At 40.5% G+C, this 23,841-nt stretch overlaps 1 protein-coding gene across 4 annotated transcripts in view; it reads right to left on the bottom strand.

Annotated features, from left to right (window-relative positions):
* arid4b (AT-rich interaction domain 4B) overlaps window positions 1–23,841 on the bottom strand; it is a 187,036-nt gene that overhangs the window by 156,531 nt on the left and 6,664 nt on the right. For all 4 annotated transcript variants that reach the window (XM_031799895.1, XM_031799894.1, XM_031799896.1 and 1 more), the window contains exon 2: window positions 17,390–17,443. In XM_031799895.1, the coding sequence (XP_031655755.1) occupies window positions 17,390–17,395 (6 nt within the window). In that variant the 5' untranslated portion in view covers window positions 17,396–17,443. The remainder of the gene's footprint in view (window positions 1–17,389; window positions 17,444–23,841) is intronic.

The following is a 23,841-nucleotide window of genomic DNA, read 5'->3' as shown; positions in this document are numbered from 1 at the left end:
TACCAGAACCACGCAGGTCCTCTAAACAGAGGACTTTACATCTAAAAGGCTAATACCTTTGACCCGAGTTGACACCCTATTGCCTTTATAGTATGCTATTGGTTATCCTGGCCACAAGTAATGCACTATATCGGGTGCCATTTGTCTTGGAGTGGCACAGATGTTCATTAGCATCACATAAAACACCTGACACCTACCTACTTCCACAACCCTGACAACTCTGAAACAATCGAATGACAGCCAGACAGACACAATCACTCACTCATCCATCCATCAACATCATGACAACTTCCACAACCTTGCAGTATCAGTGTCCAACCTGGCTGTGACTGACTACCTGCTGTTAATCATCTTAAATGACATCCTCTACAGCTGTCAGACCTCTGTCAGAATCACACTGGTAGAAGGGTTTGACAGATGGGTCATTACAGTGGTCAAAACCGGGTAATATCAAGATGTTGGATGGTACAACCATAACTGCAATTACTAATTACTATGAACAGGGGAAGGGGGGGGGACAACACCAAATTCAAAGTGAATACATTACATAAGATAAAGAAACAATACTCCAAGCCGCAGTGCCATACTACTTGGCGTGGGGTGTGGGGGTGTCCATGGGTGGCTTTCGACAATATGTTTAACTCATTGTTAGGAAAAGGTTCGGTGCAAATCGGACGTTTTGATTCTATATTACATCAACATTATATGAATACTATAAATTAAAATGGTGAATTTGGATGCAACCAATTAGCTTACTTTCTCAGAGATCAAATTATATTCAACAAAATAATGCTACAGGAATGCTAATCTTATTACATTCTAACAGAAACAATTTCATAATAATCTGAGATTGTGGGGGGGGTCGAAAGCCTTCTTCTTGTGCTTTGTGAGGTAGAACGACCCAGATGGGCTTCAGGGGTGAAGGAGGGGGGCGTCCTGTACTCCCCACTAGGGTTGGGCGATATTATGATAGTGTCATCTATCGACGGTGATTGACAGCCATCGTGATGTATATAGAACGCAAGAGAGGAATGTAGTCTAGACAGAGCGGAGAATTCCACCAAAGCAGCGCAAAATGTCCAGTCAGAAAATATTGTTTCTCTCTCAAATGCATGGAGTTCCATCTTAAAGAGTAGTTTATATCTTCATCTTAAAGAGTAGTTTATATCTTCATCTTAAAGAGTAGTTTATATCTTCATCTTAAAGAGTAGTTTATATCTTCATCTTAAAGAGTAGTTTATATCTTCATCTTAAAGAGTAGTTTATATCTTCATCTTAAAGAGTAGTTTATATCTTCATCTTAAAGAGTAGTTTATATCTTCATCTTAAAGAGTAGTTTATATCTTCATCTTAAAGAGTAGTTTATATCTTCATCTTAAAGAGTAGTTTATATCTTCATCTTAAAGAGTAGTTTATATCTTCATCTTAAAGAGTAGTTTATATCTTCATCTTAAAGAGTAGTTTATATCTTCATCTTAAAGAGTAGTTTATATCTTCATCTTAAAGAGTAGTTTATATCTTCATCTTAAAGAGTAGTTTATATCTTCATCTTAAAGAGTAGTTTATATCTTCATCTTAAAGAGTAGTTTATATCTTCATCTTAAAGAGTAGTTTATATCTTCATCTTAAAGAGTAGTTTATATCTTCATCTTAAAGAGTAGTTTATATCTTCATCTTAAAGAGTAGTTTATATCTTCATCTTAAAGAGTAGTTTATATCTTCATCTTAAAGAGTAGTTTATATCTTCATCTTAAAGAGTAGTTTATATCTTCATCTTAAAGAGTAGTTTATATCTTCATCTTAAAGAGTAGTTTATATCTTCATCTTAAAGAGTAGTTTATATCTTCATCTTAAAGAGTAGTTTATATCTTCATCTTAAAGAGTAGTTTATATCTTCATCTTAAAGAGTAGTTTATATCTTCATCTTAAAGAGTAGTTTATATCTTCATCTTAAAGAGTAGTTTATATCTTCATCTTAAAGAGTAGTTTATATCTTCATCTTAAAGAGTAGTTTATATCTTCATCTTAAAGAGTAGTTTATATCTTCATCTTAAAGAGTAGTTTATATCTTCATCTTAAAGAGTAGTTTATATCTTCATCTTAAAGAGTAGTTTATATCTTCATCTTAAAGAGTAGTTTATATCTTCATCTTAAAGAGTAGTTTATATCTTCATCTTAAAGAGTAGTTTATATCTTCATCTTAAAGAGTAGTTTATATCTTCATCTTAAAGAGTAGTTTATATCTTCATCTTAAAGAGTAGTTTATATCTTCATCTTAAAGAGTAGTTTATATCTTCATCTTAAAGAGTAGTTTATATCTTCATCTTAAAGAGTAGTTTATATCTTCATCTTAAAGAGTAGTTTATATCTTCATCTTAAAGAGTAGTTTATATCTTCATCTTAAAGAGTAGTTTATATCTTCATCTTAAAGAGTAGTTTATATCTTCATCTTAAAGAGTAGTTTATATCTTCATCTTAAAGAGTAGTTTATATCTCCATCTTAAAGAGTAGTTTATATCTTCATCTTAAAGAGTAGTTTATATCTTCATCTTAAAGAGTAGTTTATATCTTCATCTTAAAGAGTAGTTTATATCTTCATCTTAAAGAGTAGTTTATATCTCCATCTTAAAGAGTAGTTTATATCTTCATCTTAAAGAGTAGTTTATATCTTCATCTTAAAGAGTAGTTTATATCTTCATCTTAAAGAGTAGTTATATCTTCATCTTAAAGAGCAGTTTATATCTTCATCTTAAGAGTAGTTTATATCTTCATCTTAAAGAGTAGTTTATATCTTCATCTTAAAGAGTAGTTTATATCTTCATCTTAAAGAGTAGTTTATATCTTCATCTTAAAGAGTAGTTTATATCTTCATCTTAAAGAGTAGTTTATATCTTCATCTTAAAGAGTAGTTATATCTTCATCTTAAAGAGCAGTTTATATCTTCATCTTAAAGAGTAGTTTATATCTTCATCTTAAAGTTTATAAGAATTAAAGGGGATTAATAATAAAGAAAACAAACAGCATCAGAAAAGATCTAATAACATTAATCGAGTTTAAACTTAAGAAATAAATGATCCTGCAGGGCAGAAAAGAGGTTGTAAACCAAACAATAAACATACTTTAAATCAATTTACATTTATTAACAGTAGCCTATTTTATAAATATTCGATAAACATACTTTAAATCAAGTTACATTTATTAACAGTAGCCTATTTTATAAATATTCGATAAACATATTTTAAATCAAGTTACATTTATTAACAGTAGCCTATTTTATAAATATTCGATAAACATACTTTAAATCAAGTTACATTTATTAACAGTAGCCTATTTTATAAATATTCAAAAAAGCCTAAGAAGGTGCTTTCCTAAAGCCGCCGCTTTCAACAACAAAAAACAAGAATGAAAAGTGTGAGTCTATAAGGCCTTAGGCATAGGGTATTCTCAATCACAGAGACATAACAAACCATATTAAGAGAGGATGAGGGAACGAGGCCAGAAGCAATTATTATCCCGTTCTGAAGACTGAAAACTGCCTCCCTCCAGCCCATGATATACAGTACCTTCTGAAAGTATTCAGACCCCTTGACTTTTTCCACATTTTGCTACTTACAGCCTTATTCTAAAATGGATTAAATACATGAAAAATCCTCAGCAATCTACACACTAAATACCCCCTGATGACATCACAATACCACGTCATGACATCACAATACCACATCATGACATCACAATACCACATCATGACATCACAATACCACATCATGACATCACAATACCACGTCATGCCATCACAATACCACATCATGCCATCACAATACCACATCATGACATCACAATACCACGTCATGCCATCACAATACCACGTCATGACATCACAATACCACGTCATGCCATCACAATACCCCATGATGACATCACAATACCACATCATGACATCACAATACCACATCATGACATCACAATACCACATCATGACATCACAATACCACGTCATGCCATCACAATACCCCATGACAAAGCGAAAACAGGTTAAAAAAAAACACAAATGAAAAAACTCCTTATTTACATAAGTATTCAGACGCTTTGTTATAAGACTCGAAATTGAGCTCAGGTGCATCCTGTGTCCATTGATCATCCTTGAGATGTTTCAACTTGATTGGAGTGCACCTGTGGTAAACTGAATTGATTGGAAATAATTTGGAAAGGCACAGACCTGTCTATATAAGGTCCCACAGTTGATAGTGCATGTCAGAGCGAAAACCAAGCCATGAGGTCAAAGGACATGTCCGTAAAGGTCCGTGACATGATTGTGTCTAGGCACAGAGCTGGGGAAGGGGACTAAAAAATGTCTGCGGTATTTATTTGTTTGTTTACCTTTATTTAACTAGGCAAGTCAGTTAAGAACAAATTGTTATTTACAATGACGGCCTACCAGGGAACAGTGGGTTAACTTCCTTGTTCAGGGGCAGAACGACAGATTTTTACATTGTCCGCTCAGGGATTCGATCCAGCAACCTTTTGGTTACTGGCCCAACGCTCTAACCAGCATTGAAGATCCCCAAGAACACAATAGCCTCCATCATTCTTAAATGGAATAAGTTTGGAACCACCAAGACTCTTCCTAGAACCCAATCCGGCTGCGCCCGTGCGCCCGTGCGCCATCGTGCGCCATCGTGCATACATTTATTTTGTCCCCCTACACCAAATGCGATCACGACACGCAGGTTAAAATATCAAAACAAACTCTGAACCAATTACATTAATTTGGGGACAGGTTGAAAAGCATTAAACATGTATGGCAATGTAGCTTCTTAGCTAATTTGCCCTATTTAGCTAGCTTGCTGTTGCTAGCTAATTTGTCTGGGATATAAACATTGAGTTGTTATTTTACCTGAAATGCACAAGGTCCTCTACTCCGACAATTAATCCACACATAAAACGGTCAACCTAATCGTTTCTAGTCATCTCTCCTCCTTCCAGGCTTTTTCATCTTTGAACTTATATGGTGATTGGCATCTACACTTTCGTAGTATTACCACAACAACCGGCAAAACAGTTCGTCTTTCAATCACCTTTCAATCACCTGCTTCTTTAAACCAATGAGGAAATGGGAGAGGCAGGACTTGCAGCGCGATCTGCGTCAGAAATAGAAAGGACTTCTATTTTAACCCATGGCAACATATATTCCTACATTTATTTTGCAATGCACGCAACGCGAGCGGTGTGGTCAGCCTATTAGAGCTGGCCATCCCGCCAAACTGAGCAATCAGGGGAGAAGGGCCTGATGATGAAACCAAGATTCAACTATTTTGCCTGAATGCCAAGCGTCACATCTGGAAGAAACATGGCACCATCCTTACAGTGAAGCATGGTGGTGGCAGCATCATGCTGTGGAGGTGTTTTCAGTGGCAGGGACTGGGAGACTAGTCAGGATTGAGGCAAAGATGAACAGGTTCACCTTCCAACAGGACAATGGCCTTAAGCACACAGCCAAGACAACGCAGGAGTGGCTTCGGGACAAGTCTCTGAATGCCCTTGAGTGACCCAATCAGAGCCCGGACTTGAACCCAATTTAACATCTCTGGAGAGACCTGAAAATAGCTGTGCAGCAACGCTCCCCATCCAACCTGACAGAGCTTGTATACAGTTACACCACACAATATTATGTTGATATTTAACTCCCATGTAGATGTAATCTTTTTGCCCTACTGTGTGTAGCCTTAGCCAGGGCTAAGCCAGGAATTGGACTTCTATAGGGCGGCAACAGTTTTTTTCATTGGTCTTTATAGCAAAGACATCATTTAACTGTAAAAAATGAATACCATTTGTATGTGGCATGAACACAACCAGTCATGATGTTTATCTGATTGTCAACCTACTTTTTGAAGTGATTTTGTTTATCTTTGCACATCCTGTCCAAAATAATCCCAGCAGCCGAAAGGTGCACTGTTCACATGCCGGCGGCTGGCAACCCGTTAATGATCCTTCCGCAGCCGAAAGGTGCACTGTTCACATGCCGGCGGCTGGCAACCCGTTAATGATCCTTCCGCAGCCGAAAGGTGCACTGTTCACGCGCCGGCGGCTGGCAACCCGTTAATGATCCTTCCGCAGCCGAAAGGTGCACTGTTCACGCGCCGGCGGCTGGCAACCCGTTAATGATCCTTCCGCAGCCGAAAGGTGCACTGTTCACGCGCCGGCGGCTGGCAACCCGTTAATGATCCTTCCGCAGCCGAAAGGTGCACTGTTCACATGCCGGCGGCTGGCAACCCGTTAATGATCCTTCCGCAGCCGAAAGGTGCACTGTTCACGCGCCAACTTTCCCTTTAATGGTGTAGTGCTATTTTTTTTAGGTGAGGTAGCAATAAAAATGAATTATGACATCATTTCTCAACGTTTGTACAGACAGATGTAGCCTATTGAATACCACTGTAGAATAGGCCTTTGCATAAAATTAGCAGTAGCAACGTCTGCCTATGCCCACACACCAAGTTAACCACACCTCACTTCAACATAGCCCATCACTGTCAATTTCCGTCCGCATGTTCAATCATTTGATGGCAAACAGTTTCACTAGAAATATGCATTTCGATCTTGTTGAATGACTGTTTCGTGATCAGACGGTGTTAACTAGCAGCCTTTCTTGTATGCAAAGGTTGTTTTAATCAAAGCATATCTCTGGCCTAGTGGAGCGCACTGTTGAGTTTTGGGTGCATGAGGATTTGATTTGTTACTATTCAGCTACAGATAAGAAATGACAGACTTTTTGCTGTAACATAGGCCTATTATATCTGGTTCTGTAAAACACTAATGAATCATTATGATCTTGCCAGAAATTGATTCAACCTTGATCTAACTTTACTAAACCAGAACCATTGTGAGTAGTGATAATCTTTTATTTGTAGTAATAATAATAAATCATAATAGTAATACTAGTAATAATACTACTACTAATAACAATAATAATACCAGTAATAATAATAATAATAACATCAATAATAATAATAATGATAATAATAACAATAATAATAATAACAATAATAATAATAAATACTACTACTAATAATAACAATAATAATAATAATAAATACTACTACTAATAATAACAATAATAATAATAATAAATACTACTACTAATAATAACAGCAATAATAATAATAATAAATCCTACTACTAATAATAACAGCAATACTAATAATAATAATAAATACTAATAATAATAATAATAAATAATAATAATAATAATAATAATAATAACAGCAATAATAATAATAATGATAATAATAACAATAATAATAATAATAATAACAATAATAATAACAATAATAATAATAACAATAATAATAATAAATACTACTACTAATAATAACAATAATAATAATAATAAATACTACTACTAATAATAACAATAATAATAATAATAAATACTACTACTAATAATAACAGCAATAATAATAATAATAAATCCTACTACTAATAATAACAGCAATACTAATAATAATAATAAATACTAATAATAATAATAATAATAAATAATAATAATAATAATAATAACAGCAATAATAATAATAATGATAATAATAACAATAATAATAATAATAATAACAATAATAACAACAATAATAATAATAACAGCAATAATAATAATAAATACTAATAATAATAATAATAACAGCAATAATAATAATAATAACAACAATAATAATAATAACAGCAATAGTAATAATAATAATAACAATAATAACAACAACAATAATAATAATATTAAATATTACTACTACTAATAATAATAATATTATTATTATTATATTAGTAATAATAACAATAATAATACCAGTAATAATAATAATAGTAATAATAATAATTATAATAATAATAATAATACAACCAGTAATACTAGTAATAAGAATAGTAATTAAAAGTATAATACTACTACCAATATTACATATAATAGTAATAATAATAATAATAATAGTAATACTAGTAATAGTAATAATAAGTATAATACTACTGCTACTAATATATATAGTAGTAATAATAACACTAATAATAATAAGTATAATACTACTGCTACTAATATATATAGTAGTAATAATAACACTAATAATAATAAGTATAATACTACTGCTACTAATATATATAGTAGTAATAATAACACTAATAATAATAAGTATAATACTACTGCTACTAATATATATAGTAGTAATAATAACACTAATAATAATAAGTATAATACTACTGCTACTAATATATATAGTAGTAATAATAACACTAATAATAATAAGTATAATACTACTGCTACTAATATATATAGTAGTAATAATAACACTAATAATAATAAGTATAATACTACTGCTACTAATATATATAGTAGTAATAATAACACTAATAAGAATAAGTATAATACTACTGCTACTAATATATATAGTAGTAATAATAACACTAATAATAATAAGTATAATACTACTGCTACTAATATATATAGTAGTAATAATAACACTAATAATAATAAGTATAATACTACTGCTACTAATATATATAGTAGTAATAATAACACTAATAATAATAAGTATAATAGTAATAATAATAATCATAATCGTAATAGTAAAAATTATAAAACGAGGATGACTATTAGGTGTAGGCAACAGAACTTGAGAGTTATTTTACCATATTTGAGCTTCGAACCGTAGTGCTCAAAGGACAGCATCGTAACCAAGTGATTAATATCGTTCTGGGTTCCACTGCGCAAAAGGGGGTCCGTGGAGTTTTATGAACATCAAGGCAGACTAGGGCTAGGCAATATGCGCAAAATATTGAATCAGTACTTTAAAAAAAAAAGTTTTTGAATAATTCAAGTTCTACATTTTATGAGTAGTGAGTGATCCCAGAGTGCTTTATGAGTAGTGAGTGATCCCAGGGTGGCAACACATACATTCTAAGTGATTTCAATGAGTCTTTTCTCCATTCTGATTGGTTTATACTGTTCAATTCAACTTCAACCAAAACAAATGGCAGCACTTCTATAATTTCTGCATTTCCTGCACTCAATTGGAGTGGTGAAAAAAAATATATATATATATAGTATAAGTAAAGATACGTTAATAGAAAATTACTCAAGTAAAAGTCACCCAGTAAAATGCATCAAAAATTTTGGATTGAAATACACGTAAGTATCAAAAATAAATGTAATTGATAAAATATACTTAAGTATCAAAAGTCAAAATGATTTCAAATTCCTTATATTAAGCAAACCAGGCAGCACCATTTTATTGTTTTTATTTACAGATAGCCAGGGGCACACTCCAACATCATGCAGATAGCCAGGGGCACACTCCAACACTCAGACATTATTTACAGATAGCCAGGGGCACACTCCAACACTCAGACATTATTTACAGATAGCCAGGGGCACACTCCAACATCATGCAGATAGCCAGGGGAACACTCCAACACTCAGACATCATTTACAGATAGCCAGGGGCACACTCCAACACTCAGACATTATTTACAGATAGCCAGGGGCACACTCCAACACTCAGACATCATACAGATAGCCAGGGGCAAACTCCAACACTCAGACATTATTTACAGATAGCCAGGGGAACACTCCAACACTCAGACATTATTTACAGATAGCCAGGGGCACACTCCAACACTCAGACATTATTTACAGATAGCCAGGGGCACACTCCAACACTCAGACATCATTACGGATAGCCAGGGGCACACTCCAACACTCAGACATCATTACATATAGCCAGGGGCACACTCCAACACTCAGACATCATTACAGATAGCCAGGGGAACACTCCAACACTCAGACATTATTTACAAACAAAGCATATGTGTTTAGTCAGTCCGCCACACCAGAGGCAGGAGATGACCAGGGATGTTCTCTTGACAAGTGCGTGAATTGGACAATTTCCTGCCCTGCTAAGCATTCAAAATGTAACGACTACTTTCGGTTTTTGGGAAAAAAATTATTTTCTTTAGGAATGTAAGCGTAGTAAACATTGTCAAAAATAAAAAATAGTAAGGCAAGATACCAAAAATAAGACTTAAGTAGTACTTGAAAGTATTTTTCAGTAAGTACTTTACACCAGTGCTCAATTGAGATAATTTCCACACTGCCACGTAGGGCTGCACGATATGGGCAAATCATCTAGGGCTTATTTTTAACCACCAAATATCGCTATTGCGATTTGACTTGCGAATTAGAGCAAAACTGTTGGAATCATGGATATAGAATGACTATTCTAATTCTAAAGTTAGAATATAACAGCGGGCACTTTGAATAGAGTGTTGTTTGAGATGACAACAAATTAAATGCCAGGGAGGAGTTATTGTGACAGGGTAGGAACTAAAGTGTTGATAAGTGTTTCCTAGGGGACTCTACAAGCTTTGGCTACATTGCATGTTCTCTTAGCTACTTCATGTCGCTAACATATTCTTGCTTTGCATATTCCTCTTTGATTAAAAAAAATACTGTTGCACAAACAAAATGCTAATTTAGGTCTACATCATCACTGGTGTTATCAGGCTGCATTAGTTAGCTACGTTTGCTCTTACTCAGAACATGTATTAGCTAGCTAGCTATTAGCATTAGCAGCTAACAATTAGCATCACAAGATTTAGGGTAACTTGCTAAGAAAAAGACACACAAGCTGTTTGCTGATGTTAGAAACAGAAGCTAATAGAGTCATTCTAGAACGCTGGTCGATTTATATTAAGAAGCAAAGTGAAAACAACATTGTTGTCATCAACATGCTGCATTGACCATGCAGACTGAACGCAAGTGTCTCGTGGTTGAGGAACATCCTTGAGTGCCGTGGCGTGGCTTGGTCTGTGTGGAAAGTGGCACGGAGAGAAAGAGCGGCGAGAGAGAACTCAAGTAGTGAAGTTATAAAAATGGCGTATCACATTTAACAAAACAAACATTCAAACGGTATAGTAAAGTAAAAACCCAAACCGGTCCCCTGCATCAATACCTGTATATCATAAAATACGGTATACCGCCCAGCCCTGAGGCAGACGCGGTGAATTTGGATCCTAGATCTCGTTGGTGTGAGGATAAGGTTCATGCTGTGAATCAGTTGGTCTGCTAAATGAAGTATTTTATTTTACCTTTATTTAACTAGGGAAGTCAGTTAAGAACAAATTCTTATTTTCAATGACGGCTTAGGAACAGTGGATTAACTGCCTGTTCAGGGGCAGAATGACATATTTGTATCTTGTCAGCTCGGGGATTCGATCGTGCAACCTTTCGGTTACTAGTCCGACGCTCTAACCACTAGGCTACCTGTCGCCCCTACGCTCTAACCACTAGGCTACCCTGCCGTCCCTACACTCTAACCACTAGGCTAACTGCCGCGCCGGCAACAACCATTTGCCATAGCCACATCAGGACTACTCAGAGCTATTCTGTTAATCTGGAATAGACTACATTTTCTTATCATGATTCTTCACAACAGTCTAAAATAAATAATGGATTTATTGTGATTGTGTAGGCTATATTACATGAATTTATTATACTTATTTTAAATGTAGATGTTCCAAAAGGTCAGAATCAGTGGCTTGTAGGCTGTGTGCGAAGCCAGGAGATGCTAAATGTGTTTGTTAATTAACGGTCAATTAACATGAGACCGACAGTTATTTGATTGACAAATCACCGTCTGACAAAATAACATGACCACCACAGCTCTAGCTGAAGCCCTCCTTCCATTCCATAGAAGTTCTCAAGGATGAAATGTGCTCTTTGTCCACTAGGCTGGAGTCATTCCAACACCACTCACTACGACTAACCCACCAGGGGTTACCTTGGCAATGGCATGACTATGTTCAGACCTTTTTCCACATGATAAGAAATGCGGAAAATGTGTTGTTATTCATTTCATTATTTTATATAACCTTTATTTAACTCATTCATTTCATTAACGCTGGTACGATACATGAAATGGAATACAATAAATGCAGCAACAGTACTAGTCCTACTGTTTTCTGTTCCATGTGAGCATCTTGTGAGAACGGAGAATCGTTTCAACATTATTTCACACCGAGTAAAGAAACCGCTCTACTCACATCATACATGTCACATAAGTTGCCGATTGCCCCCACTCACAATGTAATATCCAAAAATGACAGACCTATCGTTCTCCATATTAAACTCACTCCTTTTACTCTCATATCAGACACCAACAAGAAACTGGGACATATCCTGCAGGTAGGCAAAAGTCTGCAGAGACGGTTACCATAGAAACAACAGGAGAGGCTGTCAGTCACAACACAAAGTAAAAGCTACAACAGAGTGGTATATAAACTAGAAAATACAGTAGAATCCCCAGATCCTCCCCACAAACAGCCCAGTAGAATCCCCAGATCCTCCCCACAAACAGCCCAGTAGAATCCCCAGATCCTCCCCGCCCCACAAACAGCCCAGTAGAATCCCCAGATCCTCCCCGCCCCACAAACAGCCCAGTAGAATCCCCAGATCCTCCCCACAAACAGCCCAGTAGAATCCCCAGATCCTCCCCGCCCCACAAATAGCCCAGTAGAATCCCCAGATCCTCCCCGCCCCACAAACAGCCCAGTAGAATCCCCAGATCCTCCCCACAAACAGCCCAGTAGAATCCCCAGATCCTCCCCGCCCCACAAACAGCCCAGTAGAATCCCCAGATCCTCCCCACAAACAGCCCAGTAGAATCCCCAGATCCTCCCCACAAACAGCCCAGTAGAATCCCCAGATCCTCCACACAAATAGCACAGTAGAATCCCCAGATCCTCCCCACAAACAGCCCAGTAGAATCCCCAGATCCTCCACACAAACAGCCCAGTAGAATCCCCAGATCCTCCACACAAACAGCCCAGTAGAATCCCCAGATCCTCCACACAAACAGCCCAGTAGAATCCACAGATCCTCCCCACAAACAGCCCAGTAGAATCCCCAGATCCTCCACACAAACAGCCCAGTAGAATCCCCAGATCCTCCCCACAAACAGCCCAGTAGAATCCACAGATCCTCCACACAAACAGCCCAGTAGAATCCACAGATCCTCCACACAAACAGCCCAGTAGAATCCCCAGATCCTCCCCGCCCCACAAATAGCCCAGTAGAATCCCCAGATCCTCCCCACAAACAGCCCAGTAGAATCCCCAGATCCTCCACACAAACAGCCCAGTAGAATCCCCAGATCCTCCACACAAACAGCCCAGTAGAATCCCCAGATCCTCCACACAAACAGCCCAGTAGAATCCCCAGATCCTCCCCACAAATAGCCCAGTAGAATCCCCAGATCCTCCCCACAAACAGCCCAGTAGAATCCCCAGATCCTCCCCGCCCCACAAATAGCCCAGTAGAATCCCCAGATCCTCCCCACAAACAGCCCAGTAGAATCCCCAGATCCTCCCCACAAACAGCCCAGTAGAATCCCCAGATCCTCCCCACAAACAGCCCAGTAGAATCCCCAGATCCTCCACACAAACAGCCCAGTAGAATCCCCAGATCCTCCCCACAAACAGCCCAGTAGAATCCCCAGATCCTCCCCGCCCCACAAATAGCCCAGTAGAATCCTCAGATCCTCCCCACAAACAGCCCAGAGAATCCCCAGATCCTCCCCGCCCCACAAACAGCCCAGTAGAATCCCCAGATCCTCCCCACAAACAGCCCAGTAGAATCCCCAGATCCTCCCCGCCCCACAAACAGCCCAGTAGAATCCCCAGATCCTCAACGCCCCACAAATATCACAGTAGAATCCCCAGATCCTCCCCACAAACAGCCCAGTAGAATCCCCAGATCCTCCCCACAAACAGCCCAGTAGAATCCCCAGATCCTCCCCACAAACAGCCCAGTAGAATCCCCAGATCCTCCACACAAATAGCACAGTAGAATCCCCAGATCCTCCCCACAAACAGCCCAGTAGAATCCCCAGATCCTCCCCACAAACAGCCCAGTAGAATCCCCAGATCCTCCCCACAAATAGCCCAGTAGAATCCCCAGATCCTCCCCACAAACAGCCCAGTAGAATCCCCAGATCCTCCACACAAATAGCACAGTAGAATCCCCAGATCCTCCCCACAAACAGCCCAGTAGAATCCCCAGATCCTCCACACAAATAGCACAGTAGAATCCCCAGATCCTCCACACAAACAGCCCAGTAGAATCCCCAGATCCTCCACACAAATAGCACAGTAGAATCCCCAGATCCTCCCCACAAACAGCCCAGTAGAATCCCCAGATCCTCCACACAAACAGCCCAGTAGAATCCACAGATCCTCCACACAAACAGCCCAGTAGAATCCCCAGATCCTCCCCGCCCCACAAATAGCCCAGTAGAATCCCCAGATCCTCCCCACAAACAGCCCAGTAGAATCCCCAGATCCTCCCCACAAATAGCCCAGTAGAATCCCCAGATCCTCCCCACAAACAGCCCAGTAGAATCCCCAGATCCTCCACACAAATAGCCCAGTAGAATCCCCAGATCCTCCCCACAAACAGCCCAGTAGAATCCCCAGATCCTCCCCACAAACAGCCCAGTAGAATCCCCAGATCCTCCACACAAACAGCCCAGTAGAATCCCCAGATCCTCCACACAAACAGCCCAGTAGAATCCCCAGATCCTCCACACAAACAGCCCAGTAGAATCCCCAGATCCTCCCCACAAATAGCCCAGTAGAATCCCCAGATCCTCCCCACAAACAGCCCAGTAGAATCCCCAGATCCTCCACACAAACAGCCCAGTAGAATCCCCAGATCCTCCCCACAAACAGCCCAGTAGAATCCACAGATCCTCCACACAAACAGCCCAGTAGAATCCACAGATCCTCCACACAAACAGCCCAGTAGAATCCCCAGATCCTCCCCGCCCCACAAATAGCCCAGTAGAATCCCCAGATCCTCCCCACAAACAGCCCAGTAGAATCCCCAGATCCTCCCCGCCCCACAAACAGCCCAGTAGAATCCCCAGATCCTCCCCACAAACAGCCCAGTAGAATCCCCAGATCCTCCACACAAACAGCCCAGTAGAATCCCCAGATCCTCCCCGGCCCACATATAGCCCAGTCTTGAATGTATGATGATGTTGTTGGCCGTTACCTTGTGCACAATAAAAAAATACTTCTTGATGTAAGAATCCATTTGAATAAATAGGGTTAAAATGAGGGTTAAAAATGAGGCCATGAACTAAAAGGCTAAAACAATGATAAAAAGTCCAGCCAGAGCCCGGACTTTAACCTGATCGAACATCTCTGGGGAGACCGGAGCACCTATGATGAAAATTACAGGCCCCTCTCATCTTTTTAAGTGGGAGAACTTGCACAATTGGTGGCTGACTAAATACTTTTTTGCCCCACTGTATATACACTACATATCATTCTTTCTTTTTTGTATGTTGTAAACAAACAGTATCCTTTCAGTTGAGTGTACTTGCGCATCGCCCGTCTACCGGGAAGTTGATGCTGTTGTGATGCAACCTCTGGCCAGCTTGTTAGCATAACAAATGACTAGATAGACATTTTATGACTGTGCTCTGGGGGTTCGTGAATTCATAGCGCTTCACTCTCTGAGTGTTCAGCCGCATACTGGACACTCTGGTGGAGGAGTAGGGTTGATCTCCTCACAACTGCAGTCAAGTATATATTTTTAAACCTAACCTATATTTTTAAACCTGCATATTTAGTTAATATTGCCTGCTAACATGAAATTCTTTTAACTAGAGAAATTGTGTCACTTCTCTTGCGTTCTGTGCAACAGAGTCAGGGTATATGCAGCAGTTTGGGCCACCTGGCTCATTGTGAACTCTTTCTGACAAAGACCGTAATCGTTGCGAACTGTGTGAAAACTTTCTTCCTAACAAAGACAGCCAACTTCGCCAAACAAAAGAGCATTTGCTAAAAAAGCACAATCGTTGCACGAATCAATACATCAATGCCTTTCTTAAAATCAATATACAGAAGTGTGTATTCTTTAAAACTGCATATTTAGTTCAAATAAATTAATCTTAGCAGGCAATATTAAACTAGGGAAAATGTGTCACTTCTCTTGCGTTCAATGAACGCAGAGTCAGGGTATATGCAACAGTTTGGGCCACCTGGCTAGTTGCAAACTCATTTGCAAGAATATTACGTAATTATGACTTACATTGAAGGTTGTGCAATCTAAAAGCAATATTTAGACTTAGGGATGCCACCCGTTAGATGAAATACCGAACGGTTCCGTATTTCACTGAAAGAATAAACGTTTTGTTTACGGAAATGGATAGTGTCCGGATTTGACCATATTAATGACCAAAGGCTCGTATTTCTGTGTGTTATTATATTATAATTAAGTCTATGATTTGATAGAGCAGTCTGACTGAGCGGTGGTAGGCAGCAGCAGGCTCGTAAGCATTCATTCAAACAGCACTTCGCAATGCATGAAGCACAGCGCTGTTTATGAATTCAAGCCTATCATCTCCTGAGATTAGGCTGGCAATACTAAAGTACCCATTAGAACATCCAATAGTCAAAGGTAAATGAAATACAAATGGTAGAGAGAGAAATAGTCCTATAATAACTACAACCTAAAACTTCTTTCCTGGGAATATTGAAGACTCATGTTAAAAGGAACCACCAGCTTTCACATGTTCTCATGTCCTGAGCAAGGAACTTAAACATTAGCTTTCTTACATGGCACATATTGCACTTTTACTTTCTTCTCCAACACTTTGTTTTTGCATTATTTAAAACCAAATTGAACATGTTTCTTATTTATTTGAGACTAAATGGATTTTATTGATGTATTAAATTAAGTTAAAATAAAAGTGTACATTGTTCATTCAGTATTGTTGTAATTGTCATTATTACATATACTCCTCCCTGTCTATACAACATGAACTAGCCACAACCAAACCTGAGGGACAATGTTGATTGGCCGGAAGAATGCTGTCCAATGAGGTTGCAAGCTTAAAGTGGGAGTGGGGATTCGATTGGCACAGCATTGTCCAATGAGGTTGTAGGGTGAACCCACAACCACAGAGTTTATTTTTACTGTCTTTGTCCACAGCTGCAGGGGCTCGAGAGAAATTACGTGATGACGTTTGTTATTGTTGCATCATTTTCAGGGGCCCTTTTAGGATCTTGGCATTGCTTTCAGAACTAATGGCTAAAAAAGTTACAAAATGTACAGAAAATCTCATATATTTCATGAATTTCAGTCTACTTTAGTCTACAGTGGTAAAAGGATTTTACTTCATGAATTACTGCCCATGCACACATTTATCATCAAACTTCACAAATACACACAATGGTCTTTTCAGACATGAAAATGATCCGTGAAGACACGGCAAGTTGCTTTCTCCACAGTAAATGAGATTTTAAAAATAACCATTTAAAATCATGTGTAGAGTACAGGAATTACCTTCATCTCTTTCCCAGTCCTCTGGGCTCCTCTTGAGTGACCAGCGTAACGATTCTGTGGATGAAAATTGACGTTTTGAAAACCGTGTCAGTCGTCTCACATCAGTTTATGACCCTACTCCACCATAACAATGTGTAGAATACATTCTGTATAATAGCTTTCTATGTAGGTGAAGGTTTGTGTACACTAGCCTGAGTGCCAGTCAGCCACCATTCCAAATCCTTCACTCTGTTGGCATTATGCCACAAGAAGACTGACACTCAGGCTAGTTTACACAAATCACACAATCTAACCTATATATCAAGGTATACTCGAGTCATATCAGGAAACAGGAAACAGGGTGTTTGACATCCCTTTAAAAAAAAAATCACTCAATTGGGACAGTGTTTGTACAGTTCCTATTTTTTTTTTATTAAAGAGGTTCACCGCCAATCAGAAATGTATAAAAGCATATTAATCTAAACATATAGTTGATATGCATGTTTGCCAATAACTAAATAGTATGTTATTTCTGAAACTTCTGATTTGTCAAAAAGACGTGGGCAGTTATACCATGGCATTGGGATGGTTTTTACCGTTCAAACTATTTCTTTGACTTTTAATTTTTTTAATACATGTGAATTTTTGTAGCTACTTTTAAAGTAAATACCAGCAGTCAACTTGTGCAATACGTTAGGAGAATATATACCACTGTTTCCTTTATGTCACCTGTCACCAGGACATACATTTTACTTTACGGGCCACTAGCCACTGTGGTAGGTAGATCAACTAAAATGGTAGGTAAATCAACTAAAATATTTTTATAGCACACAAAACAATTACAATTATAGCACACAAAACAGCTCTTCACATGCGCACAGACCCTATCCAGGAAATGTTGCAGTGTACTGTGGGATAGGCGATATAGGATTCGTAGTTCTTTGACTTACCAGCTGTGAAATAAATATCGGCAGAAATACTTTTGAAAAACAGCTACTGACACATTTATTTTACTATAAATGTGATCATACTTGACTATTTTTATTCACAAATACGAGTGAAATGCTCACACTGTGGAGCTCTGACCACCTGCCAACGTGGCTGGTGAAATAAACATCTTACCCACAAAGCCAAAACATACCCGCACTTGGCAGGTGTCGGGTATTCATTTTATGCTCTGCCCGTCACATTACGGTAGTCCCCAGACCCGTCACATTACGGTAGTCCCCAGGCCGATCACATTACGGTAGTCCCCAGGCCCGTCACATTACAGAAGTCCCCAGGAAAATCACATTACGGTAGTCCCCAGACCGTCACATTACGGTAGTCCCCAGACCCGTCACATTACGGTAGTCCCCAGACCCGTCATATTACGGTAGTCCCCAGGCCCGTCACATTACAGAAGTCCCCAGGTAAATCACATTACGGTAGTCCCCAAACCCGTCATATTACGGTAGTCCCCAGACCCGTCACATTACAGTAGTCCCCAGACCCGTCACATTACGGTAGTCCCCAGACCCGTCACATTACGGTAGTCCCCAGACCCGTCACATTACGGTAGTCCCCAGACCCGTCATATTACGGTAGTCCCCAGGCCCGTCACATTACAGAAGTCCCCAGGTAAATCACATTACGGTAGTCCCCAGACCCGTCATATTACGGTAGTCCCCAGACCCGTCACATTACAGTAGTCCCCAGACCCGTCACATTACGGTAGTCCCCAGACCCGTCACATTACGGTAGTCCCCAGACCGTCACATTACGGTAGTCCCCAGACCCGTCACATTACGGTAGTCCCCAGACCCGTCATATTACGGTAGTCCCCAGACCCGTCACATTACGGTAGTCCCCAGGTAAATCACATTACGGTAGTCCCCAGACCCGTCACATTACGGTAGTCCCCAGGCCCGTCACATTACAGAAGTCCCCAGGTAAATCACATTACGGTAGTCCCCAGACCCGTCATATTACGGTAGTCCCCAGACCCGTCACATTACAGTAGTCCCCAGACCCGTCACATTACGGTAGTCCCCAGACCCGTCACATTACGGTAGTCCCCAGACCGTCACATTACGGTAGTCCCCAGACCCGTCACATTACGGTAGTCCCCAGACCCGTCATATTACGGTAGTCCCCAGACCCGTCACATTACGGTAGTCCCCAGGTAAATCACATTACGGTAGTCCCCAGACCCGTCACATTACGGTAGTCCCCAGGCCCGTCATATTACGGTAGTCCCCAGACCCGTCCTATTACGGTAGTCCCCAGGCCAATCATATTACGGTAGTCCCCAGGTAAATCACATTACGGTAGTCCCCAGGTAAATCACATTACGGTAGTCCCCAGGCCCGTCATATTACGGTAGTCCCCAGGTAAATCACATTACGGTAGTCCCCAGGCCCATCACATTACAGAAGTCCCCAGGTCCATCACATTACAGTAGTTTCCAAGCCTCAGGTCAATCACATTACAGAAGTCCCCAGGCCAATCACATTACAGAAGTCCCCAGGCCAATCACATTACAGAAATCCCCAGGACCGTCACATTACGGTAGGCCCCAGGCCAATCACATTACAGAAGTCCCCAGGCCAATCACATTACAGAAGTCCCCAGGCCAATCACATTACGGTAGTCCCCAGGCCCGTCATATTACGGTAGTCCCCAGGCCCATCACATTACGGTAGTCCCCAGGCCAATCACATTACGGTAGTCCCCAGGCCCGTCACATTACGGTAGTCCCCAGGCCCATCACATTACGGTAGTCCCCAGGCCCGTCACATTACGGTAGTCCCCAGGCCCGTCACATTACAGAAGTCCCCAGGCCCGTCATATTACGGTAGTCCCCGGGCCAATCACATTATGGTAGTCCCCAGGCCCGTCACATTACGGTAGTCCCCAGGCCCGTCACATTACGGTAGTCCCCAGGCCCGTCATATTACGGTAGTCCCCATGCCCGTCATATTACGGTAGTCCCCAGACCCGTCATATTACGGTAGTCCCCAGGTAAATCACATTACGGTAGTCCCCAGGCCTGTCACATTACAGAAGTCCCCAGGTCCATCACATTACAGTAGTTTCCAAGCCTCAGGTCAATCACATTACAGAAGTCCCCAGGCCAATCACATTACAGAAGTCCCCAGGCCAATCACATTACAGAAATCCCCAGGACCGTCACATTACAGTAGGCCCCAGGCCAATCACATTACAGTAGTCCCCAGGCCAATCACATTACAGAAGTCCCCAGGCCCGTCACATTACGGTAGTCCCCAGGCCCATCATATTACGGTAGTCCCCAGACCCGTCACATTACGGTAGTCCCCAGACCCGTCATATTACGGTAGTCCCCAGGTAAATCATATTACGGTAGTCCCCAGGCCCGTCATATTACGGTAGTCCCCAGACCCGTCACATTACGGTAGTCCCCAGGCCGATCACATTATGGTAGTCCCCAGACCCGTCATATTACGGTAGTCCCCAGGTCAATCACATTACGATAGTCCCCAGACCAGTCATATTACGGTAGTCCCCAGGTCAGTCACATTACAGAAGTCCCCAGGCCAATCACATTACAGTAGTCCCCAGGCCCGTCACATTACGGTAGTCCCCAGGCCAATAACATTACAGAAGTCCCCAGGCCAATCACATTACAGAAGTCCCCAGGCCCATCACATCCTCGGTCCTGTGGTGTTTGTTTACTAGCACACAACTCAAGTGGCATCTTCACTGTTGTGGTGATCTAATTACATTGACATTTTAGTAATATAGCAGATGCTGTTATCTAGAGCAACTTACAGTCGTGAGTCATTTAGCAGATGCTCTTATCTTTAAAAGTCTTAAAAGTTGACACACCTACTCATTCAAGTTTTTTTTTTAACTCTTAAAAAACCCTTTGCCTTGGTGACAGCTTTGCACACGCTTGGCAATCCCTCAAACAGCTTCACCTGGAATGCTTTTCCAACCATCTTGAAGGAGTTCCCACATATGCTGAGCACTTGTTGGCTGCTTTTCCTTCACTCTGCAGTCCAACTCATCCCAAACCATCTCAATTGGGTTGAGGTCAGGTGATTGTGGAAGCCAGGTAATCTGATGCAGCACTCCATCACTCTCCTTCTTGGTCAAATAGCCCTTCCACAGCCTGGAGGTGTGTTGGGTCAAAGTCCCACTAAGCCCAAACCAGATGGGATGACGTATCACTGAAGAATGCTGTGGTAGCCATGCTGGTTAAGTGTGACTTGAATTCTAAATAAATCACTGACAGTGTCAGCAGCAAAGCAGCCACACACCATCACACCTCCTCCTCCATGCTTCACGGTGGGAACCACACATGCAGAGATCATCCGTTCATCTACTCTGCATCTCACAAAGACACCGCGGTTGGAACCAAAAATGTCACATTTGGACTCCAGACCAAAGGACAAATTTCCACCGGTCTAATGCTCATTGCTCTTGTTTCTTGGTCAAAGCAAGTCTCTTCCTATTGGTATCCTTTAGTAATGGTTTCTTTGCAGCAATTCAACCATGAAGGGTCTGATTCACACAGTCTCCTCTGAACAGTTGATGTTGAGATGTGTCTGTTACTTGAACTCTGTGAAGCATTTATTTGAGCTGTAATTTCTGAGGTGCAGTTAACTCTAATGAACTTCTCCTCTGCAACATAGGTAACTCTGGGTCTTCCTTTCCTGTGGTGGTCTTCCTTTCCTGTGGTGGTCCTCATGAGAGACAGTTTCATCATAGTGCTTGATGGTTTTGCGACTGCACTTGAAGAAACTTTCAAAGTTCTGGAAATGTTCCTGATTGAGTGACATTCATGTCTTTGAAGTAATGATGGACTGTCATTTCTCTTTGCTTATTTGAGCTGTTCTTGCCATGGGCTTGGTCTTTTACCAAATAGGGCTATCTTCTGTATACCACCCCCCCCCCCCCTACCTTGACACACAACTGATTGGCTCAAATGCATTAAGCAAAAAAAAATCTACAAATTAGCATTTAACAAGGCACACCTGTTAATTGAAATGCATTCCAGGTAACTACCTCGTGAAGCTGGTTGAGAGAATGCCAAGAGTGTGCAAAGCTGTCATCAAGGCACAGTGTAGCTACTTTGAAGAATATAAAATATAAAATGAATGAGTAGGTGTCCAAACCTTTGACTGGTACTGATTTGACTGTGGCCTGGGGACTATGTAACATATAAACAGAACATTCAGAAATAATCATAATAATTATTATATATATATTTAACCTTTAGTCAGTTAAGAACAAATTCTTACTTACAATGACGGCCTAGGAACAGTGGGTTAACTGCCTGTTCAGGGGCAGAACAACAGATTTTTACCTTGTCAGCTCAGGGATTTGATCCAGCAACCTTTCGGTTACTGGCCCAACGCTCTAATCACTAAGCTACCTGCCGCTCCCTTGACTTGTTCCACATTTTGTTACAGTGTTAGGTTAAAATGGATTAAATAGTTTTCCCCCCTCATCAATACCCTATAATGATGAAGCAAAAACAGTTCATTTTATTTTTGCAAACATATATATATATTTTTAAATACAATGGAAATATGACATTTACATAAATGTTCAGACTCTTTACTCAGTACTTTGTTGAAGCACCTTTGGCAGTGATTACAGTCTTGAGTCTTCTTGGGTATGATGTTACAAGCTTGGCACACCTGTATTTGGGGAGTTTCTCCCATTCTTCTCTGCAGATCCTCTCAAGCTCTGTCAGGTTGGATCGGGAGCGTCACTGCACAGCTATTTTCAGGTCTCTCCAGAGATGTTCGACCGGGTTCAAATCTGGGCTCTGGCTGGGCCACTTAATGACATTCATAGACCTGTCCCGAAACCACTCCTGCGTTGGCTTGGCTGTGTGCTTAGTGTCGTTGTCCTGTTGGAGGGTAAATCTTCGCCCCAGTCTGAGGTTCTGAGCGCTTTGGAGCAGGTTTTCATCAAGGATCTTTCTGTACTTTGCTCCGTTCATCTTTCCCTCGATCCTGACTAGCCTCCAATTCCCTGCCACTGAAAAACATCCCCAGTGTATGATGCTGCCACCGCCATGCTTCACAGTAGGGATGGTGCCAGGTTTCCTCCAGACGTGACGCTTAGCATTCAGGCCAAAGAGTTCAAATTGGTTTCATCAGACCAGATAATCTGGTTTCTCATGGTCTGAGAGTCTTTAGGTGCCTTTTGGCAAACTCCAAGTGTGCTGTCGTGCGCCTTTTACTGAGGAGTGGCTTCCGTCTGGACATTCTAACATAAAGGCCTGATTGGTAGAGAGCTGCAGAGATGGTTGTCCTTCTGGAAGGTTCTCCCATCTCCATAGAAAAACTCTGGAGCTCTGTCAGAGTGACCATCGGGTTCGTGGTCACCTCCCAGACCAAGGCCCTTCTCCCCCGATTGCCCAGTTTGGCCGGCTCTAGGAAGAGTCTTGGTGGTTCTAAACTTCTTCTATTTAAGAATGATGGAGGTCACTGTGA

The sequence above is a fragment of the Oncorhynchus kisutch genome, linkage group LG20 (genome assembly GCF_002021735.2).
Source record: "Oncorhynchus kisutch isolate 150728-3 linkage group LG20, Okis_V2, whole genome shotgun sequence".
NCBI lineage: Eukaryota > Metazoa > Chordata > Actinopteri > Salmoniformes > Salmonidae > Oncorhynchus > Oncorhynchus kisutch.
This window is presented reverse-complemented; position numbering and strand designations above follow the sequence as displayed.